The following is a 14521-nucleotide window of genomic DNA, read 5'->3' as shown; positions in this document are numbered from 1 at the left end:
TAAAAAAATCCATTATTGTATCATTGTCCTCTTTTCCAGTTCTTCATGTAAGTGTTCATTTTATTTCAGCAGAGGCAATCACCACAAAAATCAGGACAAACTAATTTCCCATGTATGTGCCAAAGCAATGTCAGAAGGTGTGTGCAGAGCAGTTGGTATGTCTGCTTGGGCTGCTCAGTGGGGCCATGAAGATCATGCTTTGGGCTGGGGGCAGGCACCTGTGACTGCAGGGCAGAGGAGGGAGCTGCCAGTAGCTGCCAGCAGCTCTGGTGTCAGACTCATGCAAAGCATGACTAAAACAATGCCACTTCTGAATACAAAATTCCCCAGTTACTTTCTTGTCCTAGTGAGAAGAGCTCTGCAGATGTGGAGACAGGGACAAAAGCAGCCAGTATTTCCTCTCTTTCTACATGCTAGTCAGCCCTGTTCATGGGGCACTAGCTCATCTCTCTGTCTTCTGAACTGAGAAAAGAAGATGCTTCTCTTCCAAGTAACTAATGAATCATCCCTTTTAGTACATAGCATGCATGACTGCATTGTTAAAAGCAGTCTTAATCATTCACTGAGAAAAATGTTATTGATCATTTCTCCCTTTTAGTTGTTAAGTGGAAGCCTTGGGAGTTGTGACTCAGAGGCTGTGTGCTGTGGCAAGCTCAGAAAGACTTTAGTAGATTTTTAGATAATTGTAGGAGCCCTCTGCATCTTATTCCTCCCATCTTCCTAGTATTGCTATAATTTGGAAAAATTGTAGATTTCTTAGTCTTATATGATTCTAAAAATCACTGTTTTGCAGATGGATTTAGCCTGATTTACACCAAAATTTAACTAAGAGAAGGCTTTGTGGTAGGCAAAGACTTGTAGCAGGGGACAGGGCAAAACAGCCCCTGGGCTGGAGGAAGCCCAGCCCCCCTCCCCCCATTTTGTCTTTAGCTCTGTAGTGGTGTTGGACATGCTGTGCATACCTCACTTCACCCTGGCTTATGAGCATAGGACTATGTCAACAGAACAGTGAAATAAGGGAAAAAAAAGTAGAAAAATTGTAAGGTTCTTGACAGCTTCCTAGAAAGAGAATGAATGGGTGGGTCTGAGGTAAGAAATAAATTGTCTTGTTTACTTGGAATTGTCAATGGCAGAGAAAAGTGAATAGGTAAAATATTTGCAATGTGGTGTGGGAAAAAGATGTATCTGTAGCTATTTTAAATGTAGACAGATACACTGAATTACATACTTGTGTATTAATTGCATAAAAATACTAGGGTGAAAGATTATTATTAATGCCAAATGATAAGGTTTTCAAGTGGTGCACGATGCCATAGTTAAGACAGTCTATACCCTCTTAAATCAGTCTTTCCATGTTTGTATGTCTATTATGTGAGTATAATATGGCTGCTGTCTATTATTACATCCAACTTATTTAATTGAACCAGTCACTTGTTCATTCCTCCACAAAAGCAATAGAAGCTATAGGGCCTCCATGGACAATGAGGAGGAGTAAGACATGTAGGGACATTTCTAGTAGTGAGTGATTGAAGCATGGTTGTTGTTATCATTTTTTTTCTGTTATTTCTCCTAAATAACCTTTCTCATTCATTCTGAACAGAGAGCTTTCCCATGTGGCTCTCCATGACACTACATGACATATTGCTGGACAGCAGGTCCTCTGCTCTCCCACCACAGCCTTCCTTGGCTTCTGGAAAATGGAACCAACCTCTGCTGTGAGCAGACACTTGGGAGGCAGGGCTAAGAGGGGTAAAAAGGCACCCAACTAGTGATTGATTGTGTAATGATACTAAAACCCATGCATTACAAGACTTCATCATGACTGTAGCTGGGAGTAAAGGTGATGTAAAATAATGCATGATAATAGTTTTCTTTCGGTGCCTTTGCCTAGCCAAAGATAAGTAGCTTTTTGTTTCTTGGGCTGTCATTGTTGGAAAAAGTATTGCCATCAGCTGTAGGTCTTAAAAATAACCTTTGATATATGGAAAGGAAATGGGATTTATTTTGAGACAGAATCTTGCCCTCCTGGTGCACTGCTTGATGAATGTGGTCACTTGATGGAAGCATGCTGCCATGGGGGAACAGCCCTTGGGATCTGTCCCTGTGTCAGCTCAGCTCTCAGATAATGACAGAAATCCTTGTGGAGGAAGCAGGTGTTCCCAGTGGTCTCACAAAGAAAGAACAGACAAGAAGACGTTTGAGAAGAAGGGCATACTAAAGACCATAGCAAAACTTCATTTGGCATCTTCAAGGGAGGATTCAGTGAGACCAGAGATTTAGAGTAAGCCTTGCTGTGGGATAGCCCTGGAGAAAAGCTGAGAAGCTCCAGAGGCCTCCCCAGCCATCACAGGTTGTTGGTGGGGGTTCATGTTTTGTGTGATGACCCTACAGATGCAGAAGAGTGTAACTTGTAGAGCTCAAATCCAAGCCATCCTCTGAACAGGATCTAAAAGATCCTATAAATTCAGGGAGAAGCAAATAATAACTGTACAAAATTCTAGCTTTTACATAATTTTGTCTTGGGAGGAAATAGTCTGGGCCTTGACAGTTGAAAGTGGACAGACCTGCTATAATCATCTGTAACAGTTTTTGCAATGGAAAGACAGTTATAGTAGTCAGCACTTGTTCTTTGTGAGTAGCAGACATCAGGAAACCAATATCTTTAATAAGAAACAGCAATTTGAACTTCTGACTGTGACTTCAGTTTGAAGTCTCTTTAATACTCTTATAATATATTTCAGTTTAATAACCTCATTCAGCATCAATTTTTGCTTGGATCGGAGAGCACCTTTTATTATCTGCTATTTCTTACATTTATACGAATAGTACTTAAACATCAAAGGAACCTTAAAAAAAATAAGCTGTTTGGATCACTTCAGTAAATTGCTTATTGCTACGAATTGCCCACCACTTCATAAAATCCCTTTTTGTTTTATGGCTCTTCCTTGCAAAGCTCCAGTGAGACTGAGATAACTCCATATCTGGTATCCCAATATTTAAAGTATAAGATTGTGACCCTCAATTAATTCTTTCCTCTTCCTTTTCCCATGTATTTCTAAGTCTCTGGTCTCCTTGTGAAACTTCAGAGCCAGGCCATTGCATTGTGCATTTGGAGGATTCCCACTGGTTCCCATACTCAACCAAGTCTATGGTTATGGTCTCATACACCTCTCTGACAAGGAACATCCACATGCTGTCCAACTTTCCATGTCAACAGAGCCTCAGGCTGTGTTTCTCCCTAACAGGAGAGTGACACCAGTCCTTAATGGGAATCAAAAGTCAGGATGACCAAAAAGCCCTGCTCAGTCATGAACCATGTGTAGTGGGTTTTCTCTTCCCTTAGTGTAGACTGGAATATTGATTTCAAAACCATACTGGGGTGAGGTCCCACTGTGTGCAAGAGAGCCAAGCTGAGAATGAGCCAACATTCATGATTGGGAGATTTCTTTGAATGTCACACTGAAACTCCTCATTTCATTTTCTGCCTTGGGCCATGCAACAAAATGGATGTCCTGTACAAATTATTGTGATCATAATATTGCTGGGCAGCTGGGAAATGATGTAGAAGTAGATGATCCTCGCCTTCTTCCTAAAGACAAAGGACACTTTTATATTTTTGCAACTATACTGCCAGAATCTGGGAATACATTACACAAGCTGAAAAAATTTAAGATTTTCATACAAATCAGTATTGTCCAATTGCCTACAAAAAAAAGGTGTTATTATTACCTATGGGAAATCTCTGTATTTGATCAGAAATGTCTAATATGAATAAAATGCCTTAACTTCAAAGATTTTCCATTTCTTGATTGTTCAAATCACCTGGCAAACTCATCAAGATATTTTGGTGCGCTAAACACATATTCTAGCCTGGTAGTTAAATCACGACTGAGACATTTTTTAGGTTGAATGATTTTATTTTGTACTGTAATATTAAATCTTAAAAAAATCTTTATATGATGCTTTTCTTGCTTCTTTGGTATTAAAACTTTTTGAGGCAGATGTGGTCCATGCTAAAACCTTCTACAATATAATATCCAGTTTTAGGTGACCATTTCAGTGCCAAGCTGGAAGCTAGGAGTGAGTATTTATTTTTGGAGCAGATACATCACTGACATTGCTCTTAACATTACAGCTAACACTCATCTAAGAAAAGAGAGGTATAGAGGCCAGCCTGGGGTTACATGGCTTGGCAAATAGGGCTTCAGAGTACTTAACTGTAGATCAGTAAAGCTACCAGCAAACAGCACAAATTCAGGTGTTTTGCAAATTTATTCTACCTAACAAAATGTATTAACATTGTTTTAAAGCAGTTAATGTCTTCTGGCCAGCTTTATAATGAATATGATGTGGAAGATTTTTTTGCCTGCAATCAACTTGCAGTCAACAGAAAGTGTAAAACTGCTTTAATACTATAACCCACACTCTTCTTAGCTTAGAGGATACAGAAATTCAGTGGTGCATGTGTATTTGTTCCAGATTAAATCTGTATTGTTAGTTGACCCAGTAATGCATCTAGCTGGCATTAATGGAAAGGAGCATCAGCTGCTGAATGGTTGATCCTTGATGACTGTGTAACCATGTGGCATTTCATCATGCCACAGGATGCATTTTTCTTTTTCCCTCACTGATACCCAGTCCTTCTTTGCCCTAGGCTTTTGTACATGCATTTTATTTTCCATTAATAAATTAGATGGTTTGGAGGGTTTTTTTTCTTCAGTATTTTGTGAAATTGCAAATTGTACCTGCTCTATACCAGACTAACATGAGTGAAAGATCCTGCTCTTTACTTTTTTAGCACAAACATTTTAGCTCAAAAAAAGAAAAGAAAAAAAAAAAGAAGGAAAAAAAAGCTTAACTGAGAAAGATTTTTAATCCTCCTTTGTTTATAACCAAGATCCTTCCTCGTGTCTAAGTCGTTACTACAATTGCTACATGGACAGGTTTGGCTAGTACTGCAAGAAAATCAAGGCCTGGCCAGACCTTGTAGTGTGCATTTAGTTGCTGCAGCATTTTGCAGTGTGCATTTAGTTTTACACCTTAAAAATAGCATTTTGGTTCCTAGATGCAGTACACTTTGAAATACAAATCTGGATGGCTTTGAGAGGTTAACTTTATAATAACAGATACCATTAAGCATTATGGATTAGTGGAATTCTATGGGTCTGTTTGTTTACTGTTCTAAGAAAGCCTGTTAACATCCTTGTATAGGTAAAATTCAGCCTCTTTATTTAGCAGCCTGTATTCCGACAATTTAAAAATGTTTAACTGAATTGCTGATGCAACACATGTACACAGTGACTCTCAATAAAGCCAACATTTATTGCATTTACTTATATAGAAGGCCATGAACAAATAGTGCATTAATGTTCAGAGAGAGAGGACAGTGTTTGAAGCAGTGCTCTATTGACCTTCCTATTTTTGAAAAAACCAACCAACCTAACAAAATAACCCGAGCAAAAGCTTGTTGTTGCACTTGGTTAGATTTGTGTTTGAAAAAAAAAAACCAACCCATGTCAGACCTTCAGCATTTTTGGTAGTTAGGCAGAAGGGTGATCAAAATGATACTGAAAATTTATCTAATTTCTGCTTTCCTAGTTTCTACTGTAACTAGGAAATCACTACTAAATTTAATTTTAATAACCATTAATACTGACATGCAAATAATCTCTATTTCCCCTACTTCTTTCATTTGGCATTTAAACAATTTCGCTTAAAAATCTTTGGAATAGTCTCAAATGTGCCTAGACTGATTGAGATGAATAAGTTTGTTTCTAAGAAGAGGGAAAAAGAAGCTTCATATGTATATTAGCACATGCCAAGGTGAACAGATAACCCCAAAGAATCTGTTATTCAAAATATTTTAATTTTACTCTGCAGTGAAATTCTACAAAGGCCCTTTCTTGTTCCTTTTGACCCATTTTCTGTGCCATTTACTGGAAAGTACCCAGGCAAATTGCCAACAATTCCTAATGTCTCTGGAGTAATGGGATCAGAATGGCCATGGTATCACCACAGCTTTTTATGGTGGAATTTGAAAATGTTTCTTTTGTGGCAGGCTTTCAACTTTAAGCAGAATAATTTCTTAGCTGAGGCATTTGGCAAAGAGTGCTCTGCATGACTCACCAGCAGATCTTCTCCATCTCAGATTTTGGTTATATTAATATGAGGTTTATTTTTTACATGAACTTATACATATTTATGACTTAAGTTCCCTTGCATGCTTCTGGGCTTTCTCCAGTTCCACTGCCTGCCTCTCTGGCTACTCCAGCAAAGCCACATGACATATGCTACACAGGGATTCAGTATTGAGGTGGATGGAAAAGGAATCAGTGACTGAAGCAATTTTTTCATTGATAAAAGAGATAATTCTATTATTCTGTCCTTAATTAGGGTTTCTTAAGGGAGAGCTGTGCAAATTTTCCAATGTTCAGATTCTGTAATACTAGAATGAAGTCATGACTTGGAGCTCTTGGATTTGTTATTAATGCTAGCCATGCAACCTTTATTAGTACACACTCATTACTCATGCAAGCAATTTCACTGACTTGAAAGAGACTCTCTGTAGCACAGGAACCAGCCTCGAGTCATCAGCTCTTTGTTAGAGACATCACCACAGAGTCAGCCAGGACTACAGCAGCTGAGCAAACACTCTCTAATACATGCAGAGGGAAGTACAGGTGCTCTGGCCAACCTCCTCAGTACCATGAGTGAAGAATTGGAGAGGTGTTATTTTTCCCTGTAGTGAGAAGGGAATGGGTCAGGAACCATTAGTTAAAGCATAGACTGAAACTACTCTAAAGAATTGGAGAGGTGTTATTTTTCCCTGTAGTGAGAAGGGAATGGGTCAGGAACCATTGGTGATTAGTTCAAGCATAGACTGAAACTACTCTGTGTGCTACTAAATAGCCCTGCCTTCAGCTGAAAATACATTTTTGCCCAAATCTGCACTTCATAAATCTTCCAAATTTTGTCATACACCTTTCATAGAGTCATTGAGGTTTGTAAAGACCTGCAAGATCATTAAGTCCAACCTTTGACCAAATATCACCATGTAAACTAAACCATATCCTTTAAACAGTGTGTTCAACTTGAGAGAGCTTCAGAAAAAGATATGTCACCATGTAAACTAAACCATATCCTTTAAACAGTGTGTTCAACTTGAAAGGAGAGAGCTTCAGAAAAAGATATTGGTAAATTTGAAAACTACTTACTGAAAGTATATGGAACAGCACACAGTGACAGTCAAAAGTGTACAGATGAAGAGCTAGGAAAAAGAAAACAAACCAGAGGCTGATATCTTTTATAAATAGGATACTTAAAAACAACATCTTGAAAAAAATGGGATACTTTTTCAGTGCAGCAAAGGAGCTTGTGACCATGTGACTTTGAGGTCAGGAATTTTACATGACTGAAAATAGTCATCTGTATGAACACTGAAAACATGTTGGACAATAAATAGCCCAGAAGCTTGTAGGCTGTAAGTGTAAGCAAGCAAATGTACTGTGCGTATACCACATGTGTTCCTTGCCATTTTCTACCAAATGGCAGTGGCTCCTTGTAGCCCACAGTTGGGGTGGAAGATCGTGTGAACACCAATTCTTGTGAGCCATGGTCCAGAAATCATTTATTTTTATTTGACTATATGCATAGCCATTAAAAACAAACAACACCCTGAAGTTCCAACAAAACCCTGCAGTTATCTATTGGAAGATCTGAGAAGTGCTGGTGCACACTGGGCCACCCTGAAAACTGCTTGTACAGTCAAAAGATTGATTTCAGTTCTGTACTGAAATAAAAAAATGCTGGCTTTGACAGATAGGCAAGAGTTTATTGTAGTTCAGACTCTCAGTCTTCAGCTTGTGTTTAAAGGAAAAAGTACCTGTTTCCAGCTGGTTTTGGAAAAATCTTTGCTGTGGTTGTGTTCTGCAACTTTCTACCAACAATTGACTCTTTAGAAAGGCACCTTCTAACCTTCTTGTCACCAAACCCTTAACAGAGCTTGGATGAAATGGAAGTTTACAGCTCCCATGCCTGAGGACACAGCCTATTTACCAAGAGCCAAAAATTCTGTTGAATTTTAGGAGAGCACATCATATGAATTCATAGATATTACCATACATACAATAATTAAAACCAAGGACTTCCTCTAGAAGTGGGGCAGATTTAATTTTTTCCCCTAGATCTCTGTCCCAAGGGTGAGTTTTTATGTGCATTCTCTGGTATGTAAAAGCAGCCACACTGCAGTCTTTTCTTAAGGCCAGGATTCAACAGGGTCTCTCTTCTCCCTGGCTAATTATTTCAATTTGTAGGAACTTAGTATCTTTGAGCCTTATCTGACTCTCTTGTATTTGAAATTGGCCCACAGATTAACAAGTTACTGAGGGAATGATATTTGAATAGAGAGACAGATGCATGTGTTCTAGCATCCACACAGGGAAAGGATCATGTATTTCCTTTCAAGTCTTGCTAAGAAAAGCCTCCTCTTATATAAGGCTGTTAACTAGTGTCCTCAAATCACTATCACCTTCCTCTGAGCACTCAGGAATTGCTAACGTAGGAGAATAAGAAACATTCTACAAAGATGGGTTGGTCAAGTTACTCAGGTCTGGCAAATCAAGCAGTCCAGCAGTTTGTTGTGTAGGCTGTTGCTCTTGTTGAAATATCTATAAAACTTGCAGTCATTTCTGGTGAGATTCAGAGTAAGTCTCTATGGTCTGCCTAAATAGTTAAAGAGCTGTACAGCTGTACAAAACCAGTCTTATTCCCATTATTAATTCCAAGTATAAAATTCTGAAAAACCCCACCTGCCAAATTTCAAAGCCATTTTGTACCATGGACACATGAAAACGATGTCATGGGTGTGACCAAAGTCACCACTCCTCAGCTGAAGCCATTACCAAGCGTGTGTGTGCTCTTAATGTGCCTCGGTTGTGGATCCAATGGCATTAACATGAAACACACTGGAAAACACACTGGAACGTGTAGCTGGAGCAAACCGAGTTCAGTCACATAGCACTGCCATGCTTGAAGCCTTCAGCTGCAGCAGCCAAATTCTTCTGGTCATGTGCTCGCAACTCACGCAATGTGTGAGGATTTTAGAGTGCTTAGAAATGTCAGCTTCTGGGTGGAAAAATGTTTTTGATCTTTACAGCACAACTGGTGCTCTGCTCTGATATTTGTTCTAGTCGGCACAATTAGTCGTTGACCAAGTTTATTATTTACTCATGACCCTGGCATCCAAGATGTGAAAATTGCAGCTTTTGGACAGAAGAGGGAACTATAACTTGTTCAATTACATATTATAGGGGGTACAGGTATTCCAATCACTTTCTTGCCACGTCTGATGTGGGGTTTTGCCTCAGTACCTGTGGATACTGATTCTTTCTCAGTTAAACTTGTCAGGAAAATTAATCCACAAACACTGGAGGTTTATGTCCAAAAAGGAGACAGAGGAGTCCTGTAACCTTATTTGAATAAAGGGAGAGGTCATGGGGTCATGGGGTCTCTCATTCCCCATGGGGTCTCTCAATATTTTTAGGGGACACAGCTCCTCCTTTTTATCCTAATTTCACAGCTGCAGTTTCCTTCTCTCCCCATTGCCTGAGGGACTTGAGAGGTACAGACTTCCTAACACCCCAAATACCTAAGACCCCTTTCTAATGTATATCCCCTCTCCCGTTTTCCTTTTTCCTTGTTTCTCTCTTCTTTTTCTCTAAATCTGGAGATGTAGCAGTCTTGAGTGAGTAACAGTCTGTGTCAATTAGTGGAATTCCTATGGAATTTATGGTTTCCCCCATTGCGCCTTTCACATCTCCTCACCTGGCCTTGTCTACCATCAGGCCCACAGTTTGTTTGTAAAGATACTTCCTTCTCACTCCATTCAAACTGATGCTTTTTGGGTTGTACCTTTCTTTTTTTTTAAGGTAGGTGTGTGTTTGTGTGAGTAAAATGTTCTTTTCTAATATTTAAGAAACACCTAATGGGTTATGCCATAAGGTCGTCTTTTCAGCTGAGGGCTTGAAGCAAGGAGCTGCTTCATCAGAATTAAATTTGAGATTAATTATGCAAACAAGTTCACTTCAACAACCCTTCCTGAACGCGCGTTTGTCAGTACTTTCCATGCCGCAGAAGTAACAAAGTAACACGGCGCTGCATTTGCGCTTTGCCTCCTCCCGTGAGCCCTCAGCTCAAACTACAGCCCTTTCCTTCTCTCGGCCGATGCCACATTGGTGCCAGTAGCAAGGGGCCCGCAGCTGTCGGGAGCCTGGGGCAGCCCCCGAGAGGAGAACGGCCGGGGGCCGGGGGCAGAGACCCCGCCGCCCTCCGTTTACCCCGCCCTGCCCTCAGCAGCCAGGACGCCTCTCGGGCGGCGGAGACCCGGCCACAGCGCAGGGACGGACCGAGACCTGCGGCGCTGGGCCCGGTGCGGCGAGAAGGAGCCGGGTCCCATCCCGTCCCGGGAGCAGCCCCCGGCACCCTCTGCACCTCGACCCTGTCTGCCTCCTGCACTCCCCGCGGCCGGGCGGTGTCCGCAGCCCCTTCCCCGCGGGACCCGCCCCTCCCCGGGGCGGAGCGCAGCGGCTGCCCCGCCTCCCCGGCCGCGGCGGCTGTCACGGGGCGAGCGGGCCGCACCGGGCTCCTGCGGGGCCCCGGGGTTTCCCTTCGGCCTGGCCGCGGCAGTCCGGCGGCATCCGCGCTCTACCACCATGCTCAGGCGGATTCTGCAGCGGGTAAGGCAGCGAGGCCGCCCCAGCGGCGAGGGCGGCGTGCCGTGCCGGTGCCGCGCTGGTGTCGCTTCCTGGTGCCGGCCGGGCTCGGAGCTGCGCTCCCCGCGGCAGAGCCGAAGCCGCCGGCCCTGTCCGGTCCGTCCTGCGGCACAGGGTTCGGGTTGGGGCCGTCGCGGCTCCAGAGGCCGTGAGTTTGTCCGCCCCCGCCCTCTCGCTGCGGGACGGCCCGAGCCCCGACGGGACAGGACGGGACGGGCCGGGCCCGCCGTCCCGGCTGGGGGCGGTGTCGTCCCCCGGGCTGGGCGGAGGTGCTGGCGGCGGGCGGTTCCCGCGGCCGGGCCTGTCGGAGGGGCGAGGGCCGGCCCTGGCCGGCGTGGCTCCTTTCCGTAGCGCGGCGGCGTCTCCGCCCGCCGCCTGCGCTGGTCGCCGCGGCTGCGGCCGCCCGCTCATAGGGCAGGATAAAGGGAAGCCCGGCCTGGGGAGAGCCGCCGCCGGGACCTGCGGTGATTTCCTCCGGGGCTGGCAGGCAGCAGGCTCCGAACGCCGGGAGCCAGCCCGGCCGCCGCCGTCCGGCCGCCTCCCATGGTTTAAGAACCGGCTTTTCCGGCAGCTCTGCCGGGCTTGGAAAGCCAAGTTGTGACCCTGGTTTATGAAACCCTTCTCGCTTGCCCAGACCCCGCGCCGGTGCCGGTCGCCTTGCAGGCGGCCTGCGGCTCGGCGGGGAGCTGCGGGAGGCGCTGGCCCGGGCAGGTGCCGGCGCGGTGCCGGGGATGCGCCCAGCAGGGTTGAGTCACGGCGGCGGGGGGCAGGCAGCGCTCCAGAGCCCGCACCGCCCCAGAGCGGTGGCGCAGGAGGCGCACGCGGGTAGAGGGAAAACCAGCTGCTCTCCCCGTTTTATCCGCTGTTCCTTCCGAAGCGTGCTGCCTGTGTAACACCTCTGCGAAAGAGTGTTTTATTGGAAACGCTGGCTTGCTCTCCTTGTCTGCCATGCAAAGAAGCGTTGCCATAAGAATGAGAGTTAGGGGAAATAAAGTAAGCATACCACCAACTTTTTCAGTGTAAAACGTACCTCAGATGATTTTTCGGTCATAGATCCTGAGCAGGTGAAGATCTTGGTCTATTTGGAGCTTCGTGTTTACACAGAAGAACTTCCTTCCTGAAGCTTAATGGGAAGCCCTGCTAACAAGCGGGGAGACTTAGTACGGACCTAATTAAATATTGGCAGCAGTTAACTGGGTGTTTATTGATTCTGAGTAACACCAGGCCATCAAGGAAAGCTTCTGTAAAAGAGGAAAAGCTTCATACAGTGCCAAAGGATATTTGCCCCTAATTATGAATTCTGCTAAACACATCTTATAAACATCTAAAGTCAGTGCAAAAGTTTCTGTGTGAGAAACAGACATTTTTTCCTACAAGACTGAACAAATAGTTCTCCAGTGGCTCCTGAAAGTTACAGGATTACAGGAGAGCTTATTGTCAAGAAAGGCAAAACAGACTTCTTCCTGCCTAAAAATGAGAGAAATGCCAAGATTTTTGAAGGTGTTAACCTTTAATTGCTGAAAATAACTAGGCTTTTAAAAATTTGCCTCATACTAAAAGGGACTTTAGGCATTTTGTAAAAATAGTGATTGCATGCACAACCTTGTACATATGTACCATTTTGACTTGCGCTCTGGTTGGCCAACTGTGAAAAATACTTCTGCTGTACTTTGGTATTAATGAACCTTAGGTTTATGTCAGATATTTTAATAAAGAACATCATTCTCAATTCATGTGTCTTGTGCAGTAATTTGAGGGATAAGGAACCTCCTCTTGATCATTTTATTGTCCATCATTTGTATAGCTGGCAAACAAGCCCTGCCTTTCTGTCACTGAAACATAGCTTCTTGCATATCTGTTTGGTTTGTTGCATGGTTATAGGTGGTGCCACCCTTTCTAGCCAGAGAGCTAGTCATTAATGGTAATATTACTTGAGTTAAAAAAGTATGTTTTTTGAAAAAGGAATTCTTTATTACATTCATTTTTGTTGTAACTAGGCTGGCTGACAAGCTGCAAAGGAGGAAGACAACAGCTACAAAGATATGGTTTATAGTTTCTGATTCCTGAAGTTTCAAACCATCAAATGTTTATTTTTTGTACTACTTTTCTACCTTGATCATCTTTCTATTTCATCCACAGTTATAATTTTTGCTTTTAAAAGCAGCCTCACTGTGAGTTTGAATGACATATTTTCAAAGTAGAAAGTATGATATAGTAAACATTACTTATTTAATTTTCGAGGTTAGTATCTCCATGCTGTCTTCAACTAGCTTCTCATTTTACATCCTTTCCCTACAAGCCTGTAGTTTTTTTCACAAGCTTCTAAATTTTATGTATGTTTTCAACACAATATGTCAGGGATCCACCTGTTTTGTATGTTTGCACCATAACACCCCCTTTTTGTATGTTGTTGCCACTTCCTGGTTTCAAGCATTGTTCATCATGCTGATCTAGAAAAAGGTAGTTTTTCCCAAAAGGAATCTCCATGGAATGTCTGAGATGCACCTTTCCTGCTCTGATAGCTTGATTTTTGCTGTTGGGTTCATTGGAGAGCAGTCTTTTCTTTATTGTGTTCAACTTTGATGCCCTGTGTGGGCATTGTGTCATCTCTCAGTTGTTAATTCACTGTGGGACAGTGGCAGTTGCCTCTGGCCTGTTAAAGCAGAGCTCATTTCTTGTATTTGCAAGGAGGAGGCATTTATTTTCAGCTGGTAGAAAACCGATTACTTTGACCTCCTTCTGAGCCTTCTTCCCATTGCTTAAGATTTTTTAGTGAGTGACTCATCTATTGGGCCAATGTGACTACTTTTACATTAGTTTTTGTCTCCATTATTTGTCTTTAGCAGTCTACAACTGTTGGCTGCTGTGCTGTGTTTGGGTGCTCTCTGTGCTCTTCTGTGCTTTCTGTTTCTCATGCTTGAGTTTTTGGTCTGGAGATCTTGGTGTCTGGGGGAGAACAGGGCTTTGCAGGCATTTCTGTAGCTCAGGTAGTACAGTTACCTTTTCTCTTACTCCAAGCTCAGGCACAGAGATGTTTACTTGTCTGAAATCATTGCATCTGACTTAGTTTTCTTTTCACATGTGTAAGTACAGGGCTCACTAGGTAGCATATTTGCTTGGATAGATGCTGAACTGCAGCTGTGCCTCTGCCCTCTCCTCAGAGCCAAAGGGAGCATGTGTGTCTGTTCCTGGGCACAAAGTGTGCTTGTGTGAAACTGATGGCACGATGAAAAAGAAAAGTTTTATGCCCTCTGAAGTCAGGAGTCATTTCATTTTACAGAGTTATAAAGTAGCATCACACTGCTTTAGAAGTAAATGGCATTACTGTTCTGTATGACAAAATACCCTGTTCCTAGCACCGGGAGTTCTTTGGCAACAAGGCTTTGGCCCTCTTACCTTCTCATTTTTGTGTCTTGTTTGTTGCTTCAGGATGTTTTTTTGGTTGTAGTAGTACCCTTAGTAGTCATATTAAAATCTGTGCTGGAAAAATCGTTAAATCTGTATATTTTCACATTTTCTCAAGGCTTTACATATTTTTTTCAGAGGTTTTAATTATTCTGAATTTTAAATTGCTGAAAAGAGTCTTCTGACTGAAAGGAATGTAGCTATAGACAGATAAAAGACTATGCAAAAATGACACAGTAGTGGTCCATATTTATACTCCCTCATCTTAAAGCATTAACTCAACTCACTCATTATATAATTTTCTATTCCTTTTCAGAAGACAAGCTGCAATTATTGTCAGAATTTTT

General features: G+C 42.8%; 1 protein-coding gene across 2 annotated transcripts in view; it reads left to right on the top strand.

Annotated features, from left to right (window-relative positions):
* The first annotated feature begins 10578 nt into the window (after positions 1-10578).
* Positions 10579-14521, top strand: part of EEA1 (early endosome antigen 1) — a 68793-nt gene continuing 64850 nt past the window's right edge. The window contains exon 1 of one of the 2 annotated variants that reach the window (XM_039703900.1): positions 10579-10733. In XM_039703900.1, the coding sequence (XP_039559834.1) occupies positions 10710-10733 (24 nt within the window). In that variant the 5' untranslated portion in view covers positions 10579-10709. The remainder of the gene's footprint in view (positions 10734-14521) is intronic. The other variant, XM_039703901.1, reaches the window with a different exon arrangement.

The sequence above is a fragment of the Passer montanus genome, unplaced genomic scaffold, assembly GCF_014805655.1.
Source record: "Passer montanus isolate IOZ18808 unplaced genomic scaffold, ASM1480565v1 scaffold17, whole genome shotgun sequence".
Lineage (NCBI taxonomy): Eukaryota > Metazoa > Chordata > Aves > Passeriformes > Passeridae > Passer > Passer montanus.
Note: the sequence above shows the minus strand (reverse complement) of the source record. Positions and strands in the feature narration are given on the sequence as shown.